This window comes from Strix uralensis, chromosome 14 (assembly GCF_047716275.1).
Source record: "Strix uralensis isolate ZFMK-TIS-50842 chromosome 14, bStrUra1, whole genome shotgun sequence".
Classification (NCBI taxonomy): domain Eukaryota; kingdom Metazoa; phylum Chordata; class Aves; order Strigiformes; family Strigidae; genus Strix; species Strix uralensis.
In genome coordinates this window covers 5,506,815-5,527,078 of record NC_133985.1, presented here as the reverse complement: position 1 = coordinate 5,527,078, position 20,264 = coordinate 5,506,815, and the positions used below count along the sequence as shown (strand labels likewise).

The window sequence follows — 20,264 nt, the reverse complement described above, 5'->3', positions numbered from 1 at the left end:
ATATTTTTATTTTCTCTTTCCTCATGGCTTACTGTATTTTCCTAAAAGCATGAATTGTTCCTTGATTAGATTGAAGATCAGTTTCATTTTACAGAATGGATGTTACAGCTTGAAATGGAGAATTCAGTCGGTAGCTTTAAGAGTTAGCTGTGAAACCACGGTATAAACACATTCATGTTTGTGTCAATTAAAATAAACAAGCTTATCCCCAGTGATAGCATGCCAATTGGAAAATCTGGGTGTGAAACCATAACATACTGATACATAATCCAGAACCTACAGTCTGATGGGGCAATCCAGTCTGGCAGCATTTCTGGTGCGCTGTTACTGAGAATAATCTTAGCATATTCGTAACAGCAGTGGGCAGAATACATCACTGTGAGACTGACCATTCACCTTTTTCTCTTGTGGATGTAGTAAGTATTTTTAACCACACTGTTATTTTAGAAAGCCACTAGTCTACTCTTCTGCCTTACCCTACAGATCCATTTTTTTCTTTAAGTAGGTGAAATTTGTAGTATGTTACTCCTTAACATTAAGTTAAAAGAAAACACTAGGGAATTTTTAGTGTGCACTTGCTTGTTAAAGTGGTGGTATTCTTGTACAGTAACTGCACAACAGTGTTTGAGACTGTATAGTTTCTGTTTTGTTAATGCCAAGTGTTATGTGAAATAGAGCATTTATGCTTGAAAGATGAGTGTTGCCTGGTGAATGGCAGCCAGTCTTTTAAATCAAGAAAGTGTTGGAGAAAGTACCTTATCGTAATCTGCCATTAGCACTGTGAGATGATCAAAAGACAATGTCAGGTTGTTTCCTTCCACTTTGCCATTAAAGAATCTAATGAAGGATGCATGCAGGAAGCATTTTATACTTGGTGTGAAGAGTAAACATAGCAATTGAATTTATGGTAGTCAAACATGTTGTAGTCTACCAGGACATACTATTTTTTGTTCTGCTGTTAGAGACTTAACCTCTTTTTGTGATAGCTTACTGGTTGACACATTGAGTTTCTCGTTTGCTGAAGTCCAGTGTGAGCTCAGTAACATTTAGGAGGATTAATGGCATTTTGCTTTTCATTTCTTGAGATTTTAAACACATTTTTGGTTGAACTGTCTTTCCCCAGATCTCTCTGTTTTCAGTAGTTCACTTTCATGTATGTAGCTTTAATCTGTTCTTTTTAATTCATTAGTAGCAGATTTGCAGTGGAGGATTGGTGAGCAAACTCAGTGAGTTCTTCCATTAACAGAAAACAGTTTGAAATATTTGTGTCATAGCTACTAGTAGCTGCAATAGCCACTGTTCAGTTTGTGGATTAAAGGCTGTATAAAGTAGGTATTCTTCAACATACAGAAATATTTTGAGATTTGTCAATGTAAAAGGTGTCCTTTAGACCTTCTGACTGTAGTTCAGAATACTACTGTCACACCATATCCTAGACCTTTTATCACTTTTCCATTGGAAGTTAATGAATGTGCCTTTTACTGAATTTCTGTTAAACTATTTCTGAAGGGATGGAGTTTTATGTAGTTAGAATATCCATTAATGGCTCTATTTTCATCACAGTCTTACCAGAAATGGTTCTTTTAGCATCCACTGTCTTTGCTTGCTTTGACCATCACCTTATAGGATGTATGTGTGGAAGGGGAAAGGCCAAGTGAAAAAATACGTAATCTCAAACTAAATTTTTCTAATACGCACACCATCTTAAGTCTTCTCAGCTGTGTTCAGCATTGTACTGACAGTAGAGTAGGTTTAAGTCAGGATAAACTGGGAGGAGTTACGTGAGGATGAAGACAGGCAAGAGGGAGCCATAGGGTTTTGAAGGAACTGGTAGGGTTGCAGTGGGTGACAGGATTCTGGAGAACTATAACTTAAGGTCCCAGACTGCCTGCTTAGAGTTTTATCTACTTAGCCTATTGCCCTGAGGTACTGGTTTTCAAAGGCACAGACTGTTCCTTCGTCTCTATGGAGCTCTCTCTCCTTGTTGCTCCTACTTCTTCCCAAAACAGCCACATCACATGTTCTAATGCCTATTGGCCCACTGGGAAGTGGATCAAGGCCAGGACTCTTAAGGCAAGGAGTGAAGCACTGTACCCAGAACCAATAGCGGTCCTCTCCTTCCACTGGCCATCCCTTTGAGCAGTAGCTGCCTACCTGCCTTGATCCTTCCCTGTGTAGGTAAAAGGCAAGGAAATATTTAGACTGGAGTAGTTTTAGTTCCATCTGCTCCTTGAGCCTATCCTGGGCATTTGGCTGAAAGTGTCTTGTATTTAATTTGGCTGCAAGCACCTTTCCTTTTCTTCACTTACTCTTTGTGAGCCTCTTCCAGTTCCTTTCAGTTATTATCAAATTCACGTGGAAGTGATTTATCATGAAGTGGATTTACAAAATGTTTGCCCAAATAATCAGTATTTTTGATCATGATAAAATAACCAAAACATGAATAAAAGATGCATAGCCAAACATTGTCAGATGTTTTCTGCCTTTTTTTTTAACTGCTGTAATGATTTCACTATGGTGGATACACATATACATACATATAAATAGAGAGATTTTTTCCGTGTTACGATGTTCAAGTAATACCTAAATATAAAAAGTCTCAGAATATTTTTCTGAACACTCATACGACTCCATGAATCATAGCAAACTAAAACCTGGCACTTTTAATCATGACAAACTGTGCATTTTTTTAACTATTCACCTTTGTCCAGCTCTAATGAAAAGTATATATCCAATCACTGTCATTGAGCTACAGAGAGCTTTCATTGTAAATGATGGTAATCTACAAGAAATAATTAAAACTTGACTGTACAGAGCTTTCTTGCCAACAAATTGCTATCTTCATTATTACTGAAACTTAAGTACCATGTAAGGATGAGATTTTCAAAGCCCTTTTAGGGGATTTGGGTGCCCATTTTTCTTGCACTGTAATGGGAACTGGATAGCACACACCTTAAGCAACTTCCAAGTTTTGTTTAAAGTGTATGATTTTTTTTTAACTTGATTATTTTTATAATGCAAGTATATTTGTCATATCCATGACTTGAGACCAAGACTGTTCCTAAATTTACATGGTTCAGGCTTTCCAAGGCTTTCATGTCATCCTTATATAAGCTTAAAAGGTTTTCACTTTCTACTTTAATTATTTAAAAACAAACAAACAAAAAATAAATGGAAAAAACAACCAACAACAACAGCAAAACCCACCATACCCAAAGTTGCTGATTCAGAGCAGTCATCGTCTCTTCTGTCCGGTAGCAACTTATCTTTGGCAACTGCTTCTTTGTCATATTACCAAATCTCCCGTGCATGTGAAGTACGGTAACCTATGCGTGTGAGGTAGTATAGTGTCCCTGGGATTCCTCAGCTTTATTGTGGTAACAGACCTGCTCATTACATTTCAGAGAAGGGGTTCAAGGCCTCCTGGAAAGATGGATGAATTCTTTGGGCACTTAACAAATGGCCCGTAAGCAATATTTGAGCACCTTGACATGCAGTGATAAATGGAGAAGGTACCCACCATTCCTGTGACCAAATGGATTTTCTTTTTTTGTACAGTATATACTTACTCTTCAGCACTCCCTTTTCTGTGCTGACTATGCTTTGCTTTTGCTTTTCTACCTTGCATCCTTGACTCTGTCTCCTCCTCTAAAATTTTCTTTTTTAAATTGCACTGCAAGTTTTTCAGTTCTCTCTTTTAAGCTGGGCATTCCACTCCTATGCTCCAGCAGTATCATTTCCCATCCACTACTGCCGTAAGAACTGATACGTCTTGTGTAGAGGGTTGTCCTTTGCTGTGCACCACACAGAACTTTTAAGAGCAGTGTGATACAGTCCATGTGTCTGAAGAGGTCTTTCTCTGAATCATAAACTGAGGACACGACAGACAGTTAAAGACAGTAGAATGCTTTTGGGAGAAGAAGGTGTCATGAAATGGATTTAAGAAGCTGGAAGTGGGTATCTTTGCCTTGATTCTTTGCCTGGCTAAATATCATAACAACTTGGAAAGTGCAAAGAATTTTGATTCTTCCGTGGATGATATAGTAAGCCTTTTCCCAGAGAATTGTAAATTGGAGTATATAATTATTTATCTTCCCCTTCTAGATTTTAGGTTAAAAATATACAGCCTCTTAACATAATACTTTTAAGTCACTGTATTAAGGGAAGAGATGTTTGATGTGCTGATGGAACTGCATTAGTAAGCAGTCATGGTGACAGGAAAAAGTCTCATAGCAAGCTGGAGGGTTCAGAGGTTGGAAAGCTGGGAATCTTCTTTGCAGCTTTTAGAAGCTAAAGTTTTATTCTTATTGTCTTACTAAAGTCAAACTAAAAGCAAACATTTGAAAGTGTACTGGATTCTTAATGCTGTTCTGTTTAAATTTTTCAAACTCTCGTAGCTTTTCAGCATGGATCAGTGTTACTGTTGCTCTTTTGGTTTTGGCTGTGTGTAGTTCGGTATTGATACTGGTATTGTTACTAAAATTGGAAATATTGTGCCATTTTTTATTTCCTTTTTTTTTTTGTACTTGCCTTTAAAATGTGTTCAGTGCTCATCTGCCATAGATATCTCGGTGAACTTGACACTGGCATAGCTTTTGACAAAGCTTTTACTTTCTGTGACTCATCTGAAACTTTATGATTGGTTCCTTTCATTTAGTTCATATTTTAAATCAATAAGCCACTTGAGAGAGAAAGAGGCAAGGACACTAGCACTTGGATTTAAGTGCTGTCTTGCCATGATTTCTCTGAGAGCTGTAATTTTTTCTCTTTTTTCATTCGTTGGTTTCACTTCCTTACATAGTGGAAAACTGCTTTTTGTATTATGAGATTCCTTTCCAGATCTTTACAAATTGTCTCAGATACTTATAATGTTTTGTAGCTGTTTCCTAAAATACTATGTTTTATGTGTCTTTCATCTTGCCTGATACTGATAAGGCAGAAACAGAGATGGGAATTGCTATGATTATAATTGAAATTTTTCAGCCTCTGTTCACTCATGAGTACTTTCTAGCTTTTATGTTATTACTCCATCTTTCAGCATCCAAATACAACCATGAACTGAAAGAATAGATGTGTACAAAAGTACCCTGAATGTTGGATGAAGAGCTTTCCTTATACAGTTTTAATTCTCTCTTCAAGCTGTCACTGACTTCTTGCGTTTCTTTAAATGTCTTCTATCTGGCTACTGAAGGACAAAGATTTTGCTCTTTTGCAAAATAACCTTTTTATGATTTTGATATTGATGTTAAATCTGGGTAGTCCAAATTCATTTTTATTGCTTTGTATGGTATATACTTGTTAAGGATTTAGTGCAACTATAAACATCTCCAGAACTCCCCATAGTAGGGATAAACTGTGAATTATGGACTTGCTAGAATGGGCTATTTCTTTAAGGCAATCTGAACCTCCGTAGCTCTTCATAGAGATTTTATAAAGTAAATCAATGTTTGTTTGTAAATCTAAATTGAGGAATACTGCTTTGGTAATTGCATTGTTATTTGCCTTTTCCTGAGCACTACTAAACAGTTAGATGCTTTAAACTGCATTCTTGAGTTTATAACTTCCTGAAAAAGAGATTTAGTTTCTGTGGTGTACTACATTCCTTAGCCTGTGAGTATGTAAAAGCAATAATCAATGCTGATTTTAAGGCATTTAACATCTCTTCTTCAGGTTCTGTATTGCCCAAATTGAAACCTACTGCATTACGGTATAAATAGCTGGTACTGATTATACCTCTTACCTCATGGTCTTTCATCAACAGATCTGACAGCTTAGTCAGATTCATTATGCGTATTCTACAGACAAGGAAACTGAGGCAGACAAATCAGAAATGACTTATTCTTGATCACCTGGCAGTTTGAGATACACCCTAGCAATTTGATATCGTGATCAGGAATAGGTGCCAGGGCTTCTGAGCCAGGAAGGTTGTGCTGCCTTTTTATTTGAATGGTTTGTGTTTCAGAAGGCTGTGATGGCCTGTTTTTATTTCTCCAGATGAATCCAGTACCAGAAATTCTGCTGGGAGTCTCTTATGCAGCATTATATCCCTGTCTGGAGGGCAGGGGCGTTCAACTTTCTTTTGTGTTTTTGAGCAATTGAGAGTGATAGTGGATGTCCCAGAAGAGTAGGGCATAGTACTTGCCTTCAAAAAAGGGAACTAAGAAGCAGCAACTTGTTATAGGCCAGTCAACCTAACTTGGATTGTCAAAGGAATACTAGAAAAAGTTACTACTAGTCAGTGTATAATTAAGTGGTTACTTGGGGGAGGTGGGGTTAATTTCCTCTTGGACTTACTGGCTGGAGCTTACAACAGAAACAGAAAGTATCAGACATTCAGACTTCAGTAGGGTTGTTGACACTGGCCTACCTGACATTCCCCTAAGAAAGCTGGGAAATGACAGGCTACAAGATCAGTGACTCTTAACTTACTGTTGTAACCACTTCTTGTTTGAAAAAAAATACATTCCTCCACTTTGCTGGCTTCAGTTTACCTCTTTCATCTGAAGGCTAATGCCACCTCTTCAGCTCCTAATAAATGTAGTAAGTGAACACAGCAGATTCCATCCCAGGTCACTGAGGCGTCTTTGCACTGACCTGTACGCAGTGCAGAAGAAGGTCCCAGCTCTGTGCTCCATGTCTCCTGCTTAACTTATGGAAGGTGGTAGAGCAAGTGTTAGCTGTATGATTTCACTGAAAGGCTAACTATAAGAGTTTGCCTTCAAAAGTGGTAAGTTTTATGTGGTGTTCCCCAAGGATTGATAGTAGGTCTAGTGTTATCCTGTGTCATAGTTTATGCATTGGTTCATTAATCAGACTATGCTTCCTAAATGACTGTGTCTGAGAGGGGTTGCAGTTAGGGAAATGAAGCATCCCCTGTGTATCTTGACTTCAGTGAAGTATTTGGTGTAAGGAAGAGGAAAAATAGGTATTAGTACAAGAACTGCAAGGTATAGTTTCACTGGGAATTGGGTATATCAGTAGCTCTGTGAATTGACCCTTAGTTTTCCTGTGCCTCACTTCTCCTATGGAAATTTTCCTAGGGAATTTATAGCATTTGTTTTCATCTTGTGAAGAATTGGGCAGGTAAATAGTACAGAAGTTAAGTGGCCAGATACTGTGTTGGAAAGTGAGTGAGATACATATGAATAGTGGTAAGCTTCAGATAATTTATTTCATTAGAACAGATGATGGATTTTTTTACAATGATGTATTTGTTACAATATTACAAAAATGTTTGAATCCCTTGTTCAGGAAAGAGCCATGGCATGTTTTTGTAGCATTTTCTGTCTCATATATGGAAAATCCTAAAACGTATCACAGAAATACATTTGTAGTATAATGCGCTACTACTCTGAGCTTTTGCACTGAACTTCTCAAACAGAGTAAAATGTGTTCTAAAATGTCACTCTTGTTTTGTTTATTCTAGTGTTACAAATCTTAAATACTGGGGAAGATGTGAGCCCGTGATTTCAAGAACTCTTCAGTTTCTAAATGACCTTTCTGTTGGATATCCTTTTTATTGCGTATGGCATATTATTTGAAAATAATAAGGTAAAAATTAATATGAGATTTATGTTGTTTTGTATGCTAGATTTTTAAACCAATTAGGATATTAATATTTATTCATTTTGGTTTCGCTTTTTCTATGCATAGTTTTTAAAAGCTGTGCTTATTTCCAACTACTTCTTATCAACAAAAGAGAAATCGTATAACTAGTTGCTTATGGTCATCTGTCCCATTCCTGATCTTCTTGAAGTCAGTACTATTGATGAGTTCAACAATATTGCAAAGAGGATTGATTCTGTTAGCAGTTGAGAACAGGATTGGTTCTACTTTGAGGATGAGTCAGCTAAGATATGAAGCAAGAGTTAGATTTTAAACACAAGCCTCTTCACATGTTTTATCATTGCCTGATTCAAAGTTCCTTACTGTGTCACTGTCGCCATTACTACTGCCGTGTAGTCATGTAACATTGACTTTGCATGTGGATCTTTGTCTGGGTTCAAGTATTTCCATGAAATTCTTACCCAAATCGTGGATGCTAACTTGCTATCTGTTGCAAACCTTTTGTATCTTGTTCTAATATTCACTTATCATAAGTTGGATAAGAATGTTTGCACTTTTAATTTTTCAGTCAGTCGAACAAGATTTTAAAAAAAAGTAGTAGCTGATTATGATGTGACACAATATTTAAAGGTATACAACAGATGGTAAACCACGAGAGCTCATGAAAACATTCAATATTGAAATCCACTATTTTAAAATAAAAACAACTTTTCAGTAATTTTCTAGAGGAAATTGTTAGACAAGCAGAGGGGAAGGCACCTGGGATATGACAATTGGTATCATTTTATTTCTCCATAGAACTCTAATCATATAAGAAGAATTTCAATATATTTCCTTGGGTTGAAAGATGAGTGTGGGTTTTCACATTCTATAAGTGAATTTTGTTCAATGAAAATCATACAATGTGTACTTTTATATGTTTACTTGAAATACCATTAAGCAGTTAACTTGGTATTTTAAATACGTGTGTGTTTATGTTCTCATGGCACCACAGAAATAGCACTGGAAAGGACTTGGAAGTGAAACATTACTAAAAAATTTGACAGAAGGGGAGACATTTCATTAATAAGATTTATGAAAGGACTAATGAGCTGTCTCCTCTTTTATATTATATACCTATTGCTTCAGGAGGGTTCAAAACACTTTCAAAGTAACCAAGAAATTTAACAGGTGCACCTGACTTAAGGTGCTTGCCTGTTTATGTATGTATACTTGCTGAAACAATCAGGCTTACATTACTGCTAAAGCCAACAAGCATCTAGCATTTCGTATTGTCTTCTGGAGGCTTTCAAAGATGTATTCACATGGTAGCTCTCAAAAATGAGGGTCAGTATAAACTATTGGTGCAAATAATACTTTCCAAGGCTGAAATGTCTGGATGGTTTTAGTTTTCAAATTACTTAGATTATGTTTGCGGTAAATGAGTTTCTGCTCATGAAATAGATATAATAGTATCAGGACCTAGAAAAGATTAAAAAGTAGATGTTTAATAACCTAAGTTCCTGAAGAGTAGAATTGTGATGAAATTGTAGGGTTTTTTTTCTTTTCAGGAACTTGCTAACTGTTGCAAGAGCAGTTTCAGACCCCTGTGCATAGTCAGGATGTAAAGCAGCACTGCCCTCATAAATACACATCTTAAACATCAATCTGAAATGTTTAAAAACTAGTAAAAAGAGAGATTAACTAAAAACATAATACCAAAAATTTATTAAATTACTTTTCAATGGAAATACTTCAAACAAAAATTACGAGAACAGTAGCTTCTCTGCTTGGATGGGTGGGGTTGTACAAAGGCAGCTTTAATGCTGGTTCACTTCACTGTGATGTTGTATTAGTTAAGTTTAAAATTGTGTTCCCTGGCAAACCATAAAAGATTTCAAAAGTATTAGACACCCACTTTTGTGCTGGAATTTAATATGCAACTTTTTATTGGAAAATAATCGTCCTTGTCTGGCAAAATCCACCATGCAATATTTCTGTTAGTAGGCATAATGCAATAAAGACAGGGAGGGCTATTTATCACTACAAATTTTGAGGATTTCAGGATTCTTTTTATTATTTTAATATATTTCTTTGGTATTAAATCAGAAAAATGATAAATTACACCTGTCGAGGCTGTTTTTCCTTTTTCCCAGAAAATGATGTACAACCCAATTTCACTGGTCATTTTGGCTTTTAAAGATATGTATTTTTTTCCTATTAAAAACTCTACCGATAGTTTTTTTTTAATAATAATACTGAAGTACTTTTTATTTCAAACATATGAAGTAGTTTATAACTACTTCCTGGCATTGTAAACTTTGGCCTTTTCACATTATATTAGGGGTTTTTTAAAAGGCATTAAGTATATATTGCTTTGAAAGAAATAGTGTATTGTTAATATGCTGGGTCCAGTGGATCAATTTTCAGTATTTGATATAGATTAAATTGTGGCTAGCCTGAAAGGTTAAAATAATAATTTATTTAATTTTAGTACTTTCCTGTACATCAGTCAGCTTCTACGCAGTCTTAGAAATTGGCATTTTTCTTTCTTTATGTGTATAATAGTCTTTTTCTAAAGGATAATCTAGAATTAAAAGCAAACCAGAATTCCAGCAACCATACTATATAACAGGAAAAAAAAGAAGGAAAAAACATAAACCAGTATTAACAACAAAGGCAACAAACGATTGGAGCTGGTGTCATGGTTTACATTATTTTCACAATTATTCCAGGTTTGCATATTTAGAAATATATTAGCCCAATTTGATTTCAAAGCTCAGTTATTTGAATTATAAATCATTATGTCCCTCCTAGCTGATCAGTTGTGAAATATCTTTGAATTCATTTACATAATGGAATATGTTAGTCATTCCTTTATGTCTTTGAAGCCAGAGTACTCCCTCATGCATGTTTAGTTCTTTCTAATAATTAAGTTTTCCACTTTATATTTTTTTAGCAAAATAACTACAATTTCATTGTTATTTTGTGCAGTAACTTGGGGTAAAATATTTATAGTTTCTCAAAAATTGTTTATCCATGTCTTTGTTAGCCTTATGTTATGAAAGGCTCTCCCTTGTAACCGGGGAAAAAACCCAACTATATAGCTTTGCAATATAAAACCAGGTAATGCTATGTCAAATGTTATAGATTGACAGAGGAACATCATCTTAAAACTAGATTAGGAGATTTTTCCAACAGCAGCTATAAAACGTATTCTTACACATTTACCCATTTAAAAAGAATTTAATCTATTTAAAATGAAAAGGGAAATTGTTTATTCCCATAAAAGTAATCGAACTCTTCAATCAATTATGTACAGGAATGGCAGAGCGAGGCAAGCACTCAAAAATAAAAAAAAAGAAAAAATAAAAGGGAAAATGGTAACAATAAGAAGTGTAATGGATATCTGTTTGTAAAATCTTCTGTGTTTGTACAGGACTGTAGGCACTACTGTACAGTCTGAAGTTATGCAATCATACTGATTATCTCTTAAAGAACTTCATCAATGCCAGGGATCAACAGTGTTTGGTAAACTAATGAGTCCTGGTTTTATAACATTCATTGTAGAATGTACAAGCCCATAAGTCATTTCATTCATTTGATGCCTTCAATGGTTATGAATGTTTCTGGGGTTTGAATTTTTCTATGGCATTCCTGAAAAAGTATATTAGTATACTTGGGTATCACAAAGCCTTTTATATCCCCATTTTACAGATACAGAACTGAGACAGCGGAATTTAACTGACTTGCTGAAAGTCATACAGCAATTTCATGTCAAATGAAGGAGAAGCGGGAGTGAGAAAATCCAGGCCACTGCTCTGGCCATTCTCTCACTCCTTTTTCGCAAACATCCCTCGCAGCAGCGGTTACCTCTGTACAGAAGCTCACAAAGATGTCAGCATGGCTCTTTTTGGAGTACACAGTACTATCTCGTTTGCCCAACCCCAAATGTTTGAGTCATCTGAGACAGGGAGTTAGTGTGTGCTTATGCTATTGAAGATGTTCATAATTCACACAGCAAGGAAAGGATTCAAGTTGTGAAACAAGTCTTAACTGTCTGAACCCCAAGGGCTTCTATAACATAGTATTTGCAAACTCAACTTTTGATTTAATACTATTTTTCATTCTTTTTTAAAAGAAACCTTAAGAAAAATACTACATTTCATCAGGTGTAACTACCTAGTAAGTCATGCTAGAATATGTGATCTGTAGAATATATGCAGTCCGGGAAATACATTGCTTCTGTGTTCGTTTAGTGTGTGTCTCCCTGGGAGCCTTTGTAGACAAGCAGGTGCAAACAGACTCGAGCTTATCCTGCTGGACCAGGGCCAGGAGCTTCAGCCCAGGAGTCACGTAGCTTTGCTAGTGCCGTGCCTGGACCAGACCAGTCGAGCTTCCAGAGGGGCTGGCTTTGAGAGCAGAGCGTGGTGGCTGGGGCCAGCGCTGTACTGCCGTAGTTACCTGCCGTCTGGACTGTCACTGGCTTGGAGTTAGCCAGTTTGTGGAGTGGGAGATTTCAGTTCATGCTTAGCAGTAGTCAATTAGATTTGCTTTATACTTTATAATGTTGGAGAAACTGGGATTCCTGTGAAAAGTATCCACAGATAACATCCAAACTTGCCAGCTGTACCACCTTGTTATGGACTTTGCTCTGGCTGAGACTTTTTATGTTCTTAAGAAATTTCCATTCAGTTCTTAAACAGCTGAAAATACTTCCATTAAGTGTTTAACATATCTTAGTATGTATGAGATATATTTTTATCTGTCGTAACTGAAACAAATTAAATGTGATTTTTGATGGAAGATCGCCTCTGTGATTTTGAGACCATTACTCCAGTGCTGCTTAGGGCTGCTGCCAGTCCCATTAAGTGCCAGTCATCTTCAGTGCAGGCAGTTGCAAAACCACTTTTTTTTTTTACATGATGATGACATGGGTCTATCTGGGGAAAAAACAGCACCATTTATTACCAGAAACTCTCCGTTTAATTATAAAAGTCATTTAGTTCATTCGTCTCTTTTGTGACTAGAATGTATGCCATGAAAAGTAATTGCTTTAATTAATAATAGATTATGGTCTTTAATGTTCTAAAGAATGTCTATGACGTATTTCTAGACGAAATTCAGATATTTTTTAATGTACATTTGTTGTTGTTTCAGTTAGGATTTTTTTCCTCACTGAAATTCCTGAAAGTCTGTACAACTTGATGATGTAATCATAATGCTGCAAGGCTGATTGTTCCTTAACACCTGCTACTTATAGTCTCCTGAAAAAGCTTGTGAAAATAGAGGCTGTGAAATTCATGCTTCAAAATCACACAGTAAGTCTTCTTACTATGTTACCTGTGTGTAGTAAATTTTGTAGAATACTTAACTTTTCATATGCTTGTGTTTCAACAGAGTAAGCACTTCCCTTTCTTGGGCGTCAGTGATAATTACAGCCTCAGTGACCTTAGGTGCCGGACAGTGTTCTACACTGCTCTCACTCGTCTTCTCATGGTAGATTTAGGTAAGGTCCTCCTCCCATGTCCCTGAGACACCTTGCTGTCTTGTGTAGTACTATGAATTTTTAAGGTCATTGAACCAATCAAACAGCAGCTTAATTGTACAGTAAATATGTTATAGTCGGTATTTAAATCACTACCTATCAACTTTTGAGATTTATGGCATTAAGCAATAACACTGTATTTGTTTGTTTCCTTCTGTTGAAGAAATAAGCAAGGTCAGTTGATTTTTTGCACAGAAACACTTTTTGTATTAACTGTAAGGATTTACAACATTAAGTGCCTGAGTAAGTGTTTTGTGTTTCCAGGTGACATACCAATTATGCCAGAACCTTCCAGCCTCTAGTAAAAGGTTTTTTTATTTCACTTCTTCATGCAAGTTCCCAGTATACAAATACCCTCTGAGTTCTAATAAACATCGACAAGAGTTCTGCAGTTCAACCAGCAATACTTAAAAATGCACTTGGGGTTAAGTTTTGAGTTGTCTTTTCAAAATTAGAGAGGTTAGACACAAGTAAAACCCAGTGCGTGCTTTAATAGCTAGATGTGATGAAGGACTTGGTGACTTTGAATCCAGGCCTTGGCCGCTGGAGTAAAATGCAGAACTCTGGGTCATTAGCTCTCTGTTGTCTGAATTGAGAAGGCTGGGCTTTTCGAAATGAACACTGAAACAAATCATCAGCGTAAAGAAGCTGATGGTGGAGAATGAAGCATGTCTCAGATCACCTCTGTTCTGATCAGAGGCCCTGTTCAGAGCTGTGGGCTTATGTCTGCTGAGGATCTGCCTTACAGACTGCTTCCGTGAGGACGGATGCCTGTAGGTGCTCTGAGAGAGGCCGCTGATGAGGGCCTTCAAAATTAAGAAGGCAAGTCTTTTGTGTGCTGATTTCCAGCCCTCATGCAAGGGCTTAACTAGGCAACATGTGTGCAGAAAAGCTTGACACAGACGGTGACAAGCCAACAGTAGTTGTTACTTCCCTTGCTGATAGTGGCTGTCTGTACTGTCTACTGCTGAACAGTGCTGAAAACAGTTAACTTCAAGCCAAGACCGAATCACATGTATCAGCATTTTCTTAAAGAATAGCAACTGTGAGCTGGACCTGTGTTTACTTGCAGTTAAACTGCTTTCCATACTGGCTCAGTGTTGTATAACATAAGCAATAGGTACATTTTCTAATATAAAATGGGTTACACATGCAGTTTCGGTAACTTTTCCTACAGGGGGGAAAAAAAAAAAAGGTTTGGTAAAAACAGGATCACAGGTGTTAAAAACATCTCAAAGTAGAGGTTGTGTAAATATATGTCAGACAAAATGCAGGCATGTGACTTATGACTGGCTACAAGCTGATAGAGGTGGTTGTGATTCCTCTGTATTAACAACTCTACAAGATCTGAAATGTCATGCCTGACGAATTTGGTGGCCTTCTATGATGGGATTACAGCATTCGTGGATAAGGGAAGAGCAGCTGACGTCATCTACCTGGACTTGTGCAAAGCTTTTCGCACTGTCCCACACAACATCCTCGTCTCTAAACTGGAGAGACATGGATTTGATGGATGGACCACTCAGTGGATAAGGAATTGGCTGGATGGTCGCACTGAGAGTTGTGGTCAACAGCTCGATGTCCAAGTGCAGAGCAGTGACGAGTGGCATCCTCAGGGGTCAGTGCTGGGACCAGCGCTGTTTAACATCTCTGTTGGGGACATGGACAGTGGGATCGAGGCACCCTCAGCAAGTTCATCAGTGACACCGAGCTGTGTGGTGCGGTCGACACGCTGGAGGGCAGGGGTGGGCCATCCAGAGGGACCTGGACAGGCTGGAGAGGTGGGACATGCAAACCTCATGGGTTTCAGCAAGGCCAAGGGCAAGGTCCTGCCCATGGGTCAGGGCAATCCCAAGCACAAACACAGGCTGGGCGAGGAGTGGATTGAGAGCAGCCCCAAGGAGAAGGACTTGGGGGTAGTAGTGGATGGAAAACTGACTGTGAGCCAACAACGTGCGCTCACAGCCCAGAAAGCCAACTGTGTCCTGGGCTGCATCAAGAGGAGTGTGGCCAGCAGGTCGAGGGAGGGGATTCTCCCCCTCTATTCCGCCCTCGTGAGACCCCCCCTGCAGTGCTGTGTCCAGCTCTGGGGGCACCAACAGCAGAAGGACATGGACCTGCTCGAGCTGGTCCAGAGGAGGCCATGATGTGATCGGGGCTGGAGCACCTCCCCTGTGAGGACAGGCTGAGAGAGTTGGGGGTGTTCGGCCTGGAGAAGAGAAGGCTCCGGGGAGGCCTTAGAGCGGCCTCCCAGTACTTAAAGGGGCTACAGGAAAGGTGGAGAGGGACTCTTTATTAGGGGGTGTAGGGACAGGGCAAGGGGTAACGATTTTAAACTGAAAGGGGGTAGATTTAGATTAGATAGAAGGAAGAAATTCTTTGCTGTGAGGGTGGTGAGGCCCTGGCACAGGTTGCCCAGAGAAGCTGTGGCTGCCCCCTCCCTGGAAGGGTTCAAGGTCAGGTTGGATGGGGCTTTGAGCAACCTGGGCTAGTGGAAAGTGTCCCTGCCCATGGCAGGGGGGTGGAACTAAGTGATCTTTAAGGTCCCTTCCAACCCAAACCATCCTCTGATTAGGAGTATTTGGAAAAGCATACGTCCATCTCATGACCACTGTTCTTTGTGTTCCTACTGGAATAAATTTGTTTGGGTTTGAACTGATAGAAAAGCACATCTAGAGACAGAAACAGGTGTTAAGTTGCATTTTAGGATCCAAATTTTGAAAGTTAAGGTGTACACAAACTGTCCTTTTTATGTGTTTGTGCAAGCATTAAATGGCAGTATTCTTACCTTGTGAATCAAAAGATATTTTCAAACCGAAAACTGGCATTTTTAGATAAAAAAACATTGTACCAATTGTCTTCTCTGGGTTTTTTTCAAGTTAAATCAAGAGCTTTATATAAAAACCTTTTATACGGGTGATAAACGATTTATGTGGAAACAAAATTAAGATGAATTTTTATTGGTGGGGGTTGTTTTAAGTAATTGTTTGATGTAGAAATATTTTTGGAGATTAGTTGAATACAGTAAATTCAGAATATTTACATTTTAATCAATGTGCTGTTGGAGTGAGAGGCAAAATTTAATTGTAGTAGGAAAGAACAGTATTACATTAATTGGTATTTGCTTCAAAATGCGCCTTGGTTTCTGTTGAATTACTTTAACCTCATATGAATATAATTAGGCTTTGAATTCCTTATGTGCCCTAGGTTGTGTTTTTAATAGTTTTCTTGGCATTTAGGATTGTGTCAATTTGTCCAAGATTCTTAGTCCAAGATTTCTAAAGTAAACTGAATATTCTTTTTTGTGAAGTATGGTAACCAAAACTAATACAAGATCACCAGTCAAAGTTATGTTTAAATAAAAGTTTTTACTAGGATTAATAAATTTTCATCACTTTTTCTTCTGCACTACTGGAAGGAGTGTATCTGAGCTGTAGAAAATTCCTTCAGGAGCTTGCTCAGCATGATTTGTCAGTGTCCCGTGCTTACAGGTGTATGCAGTCATGCTCAGTGCCAAACCTCTCCAAGTTAATCAGGTTTAAAACACTCTTGCTGTAAGCCATGCACAGATCTACTGTAACTCACAAGTGAGGCATCTCTTTTCTTTCAAAGAACATAATAAGGATGTGTATATGTAGTTTGAATTATAGAAAATGAACAATTTACCATGGTAGATTATTTTAGAATAGTTTCTTCCTTTCCTTGTTAATACTGTACTGTTCATGGGATGTGAATGTGGCTTGTACAGGAGTGCTAAAGAAATGTATAGGTAGTGATTTGTGTTGCTTTTCTAAAACTTGCAAATTATTTATAGTGCAATACTATATAGGATCCTAATTGTATATTCTTTCCTCACTGCCTACACTGCAATTTAAAAGAGAGGTAGCACATAACATTTCCCCTTACCCTATTTCCAGAACTAGCTGGTTTCTCATTGAAGTGTTGGTCCCGGTCAGCATTGAACATTCTGGTAGTTCTTTGGTGGTCTTAACTTTTTAACAAAGTATGCTTGAGATTCTGCCTTCGGGAAGGGTTCGTCTGGAATTTGGATATATACCTAGTATCTTCATGGAGATTGTCTTCCAGTGATGTGCAGCACTCGTAGATGAAATGGAGTATTACTTTTGCTATTTTGTGATAATTCAGGTTTCTCCTGAGAACTCTATAAATGGCAATTGAGCCCTGAGCCTGCAGAGAGCAGTATCCAGGTGTCTTCTGTGATTCTGTATGCTGGCACAGGACAATACCAGCGTGGGACTCTTTCTGAATGATTGGTCTTTATTTATTAATTATTTGCTCTGAGGAAAATCTGATAACTAATTAAAAGGAGAACAGTGTCAAGATATGCAATGCATATAGAAATAGTTTAACTCCTAGGAGGGTAAGAGGAAGCTGTTGCTGGTCAAGGAAAGAGATTAGGAGCACCGAAACTAATACTGTATTGAAACTGCCTGAGGAGCTGGAGTTGACGAAGGAAATAGAAACAAAAAGCTGGATGAATAGTCTGGGGTTATTTGTGAGTAATCGGAAATGGACACAAGGGTCTGGAAACAACAAATAAAAAGATTGGCTCCAGTTGAAAGGAGCAGAGAGAAGATGGCAGAGGAAATGGGCAAAGATGGACAGGATTGGATTTTCCCGTAGTCTGCCAGATCCTATTGCTGCCACCAGTAGCTTTGAAATCTAGCACAAAGCATCTCACCCTCTTCGGTTCTGCTGCAGGTGCAGGATGCAGGTCACAGATTTGGTCAGTTACTTCACTAGGTTAAGAAAGTTCTTGACCATACATTGCGATTTGAAGGCTCCGTAGCTCTGGCTGACCAGTGCAGTAGCAGTGAGTTACTGAAAGTATTTGCTTTGCTTTTTAAGAAAATCTGGAAAACTGGATACAAAAGCCCTGTATTAAAGGGAAGCAGTTCAGGTCACAAAGCCAAATACTCAGAACTCAGGAAATGCCGTAACTGGGATTGCCTCTGCAACTTTCCTTTCCTCTCCATTGTAAATATTTACATTGTTATGAGGCAGTTTTAATTGCAGGATCACAATTATTTCTCTCAGAGGATATTTGCCTCTTTCAGTTCAGAAGCTGTGTCATCCTAGCTTAATGAGAAGCTACTGAATATTTTGATTTTTTTTTTTTTCTGTGTTGTCATTTGGATGCTTTGCTTTCTGTTGTGACCATTTTTTCTTCCTGGCCTTTTTTCTTCTTGGCCTTTTCTGTCTTTCTTGTGGTTGTACTGGGGTGAGTGATTTGGTCTTTGCAGTATCCCTGGAGATAAGAAGCTGGAATTGGGCCTGTTTTACAGGTGAGTATATGAAGTGTAGAAACTAAACCGTAAAGCTTACACTAAGTTTGCACAACCAATTTGACAGACAAAAGACCCCTCCTAGCTTCAGTTGCAACTTAGTTTACCAGAATTTGCCAATGAAGATAGAAGGGAGAGAAGCCCTATAGCAAAGAGCTCTTTAGAGAACATAAATTAAATTCCTACTCTGAATTACTCTCAAGGGGAATCTGCGTGCAAGAGGCAAGCTACCCTCATTAAGGGCCTAAAGATAAGTAGTGTGAGTACCAATCCTCATGCAAATTGCCATTTCTGAAAAGTTGTTGTTAATTGTTCAGCGTCATGACAAAACAAAACCAATCCAGATATCTGGGTTATCCTTCAGCTAACCAAGGCAATCTCTTTTTTCCCTAACCACAACATCTTGTTTCTTTTACTCTACATTCACACCTTCTGAAACAAGTGAAGCAATAGTGTCACATGAATAACCCCAACACACAGGGTTAACTCCATTTGCACGGCAGCTTCATTCTGTATACTAGATAGGTAGAAGGGTAGAAAAAATAGCATACAATTGTAAAAGACTGTGATTTAAACATCACGCTACGAAGTGTGCATGTGGAAGGGTCTAATTATTGCAGTTTTAAATTTCACATTTTCTAACTGCTAAGTTTTGACTTTCTTATGTGAATATTCTTCTAGAGTACTGAACAAATGCTGCCAGGTTAACAGAGAAAAAAATATGAAAAGGAGAAAGATGTAAAATGCAGAGATGTGCCTGTCCGATACAAGATGTTTGCGGTCCACAATTTGTCTTCTTTGTTTATAACTCAGATGTGAAAACTCAGTTTTTTTATTCCTGTAGGTCATATGAAAGTTCCCGTGATGTCAGTGAGATTTTTTCTATAAAAGTCTAAGAGACTGACCCTTCCAAACAACACTGAATACGATGTGATGCTTTTGGTGTGATGCTTTCGTTTTGGTTTCTTTTCCTGTAGGTGAAGACGAGGATGAGTTTGAGAATTTCATGCTCCCCCTCACAGTTTCGTTTGAAAGTGTGACTCAGATATTCAACAGTAGTTTTGAACAAGAAGAAGCAAAGGTAGGTTTATTTCAATTATAGGAAAATAAATTATTGATGGGAAAAATTTAATAGTGAGGCAAGTATTTAGCCATAAGCTTGTCATCTCTTCTGTCTGTCTCTCTTGGCATGTAGATGCCTGAATACTTAAATGTATATTTATACCTGTATACATATATATGATTAGGAATGTAGACAGTAGAGATACGAAGGCTACAAATGACTATCCTAGATAAACTTTGTACAAAGATTTTATAAAGGCCTTAGGATTTTTCAAGTGCTTTGCAGATCAAGTGACCCCATTTGAGCCCCATTTATAATCAGAGGGACAAATTTGTCTTTGGTGATAGCTTATCTGTTTCATAAGTGATATTCCCCTTTGCCATGCAACTGTCCTGTTTGTGTATATTAACATATTTATTTGGGGGTGTGAGGAGACGTGTTGTAACACACTTGATAAAACACTGCCGCTTTAAAGTATTTTTTTCAAACAAGAATTTATTATATAAATCAAGACTTTATTAAATGGCTGGGCATATATGTATAAATAGGAACTGGTCTTGAAGTATTGCACCCTTAAACTGAACAAAGTGATTAGGATAACTGATAGCTAAATAAGGTTTTTATGTGCCTGTGGGAGCCATATTAGGATTGATTTGACAAGTCAGTTCAGCTGTGGCAACAGTCATAATATCTAACACAACATTATGTTTTATTAGTAAAATCCTTAAGTGTAGCAAGCTGTTTGTGTCAAAACAACAGTATATTTTAGGGAAGAAAAAGACTTGCTAGATAGAAGCTGCAT

The 20,264-nt window shown here is 37.8% G+C and overlaps 1 protein-coding gene across 1 annotated transcript in view; it reads left to right on the top strand.

Moving 5' to 3' along the window:
- Positions 1 to 20,264, top strand: part of RANBP17 (RAN binding protein 17) — a 163,822-nt gene that overhangs the window by 85,684 nt on the left and 57,874 nt on the right. The window contains exons 16-19 of the mRNA XM_074883783.1: positions 7,427 to 7,507; positions 12,803 to 12,866; positions 12,946 to 13,054; positions 19,377 to 19,480. Coding sequence (XP_074739884.1) covers positions 7,427 to 7,507; positions 12,803 to 12,866; positions 12,946 to 13,054; positions 19,377 to 19,480 — 358 coding nt within the window. The remainder of the gene's footprint in view (positions 1 to 7,426; positions 7,508 to 12,802; positions 12,867 to 12,945; positions 13,055 to 19,376; positions 19,481 to 20,264) is intronic.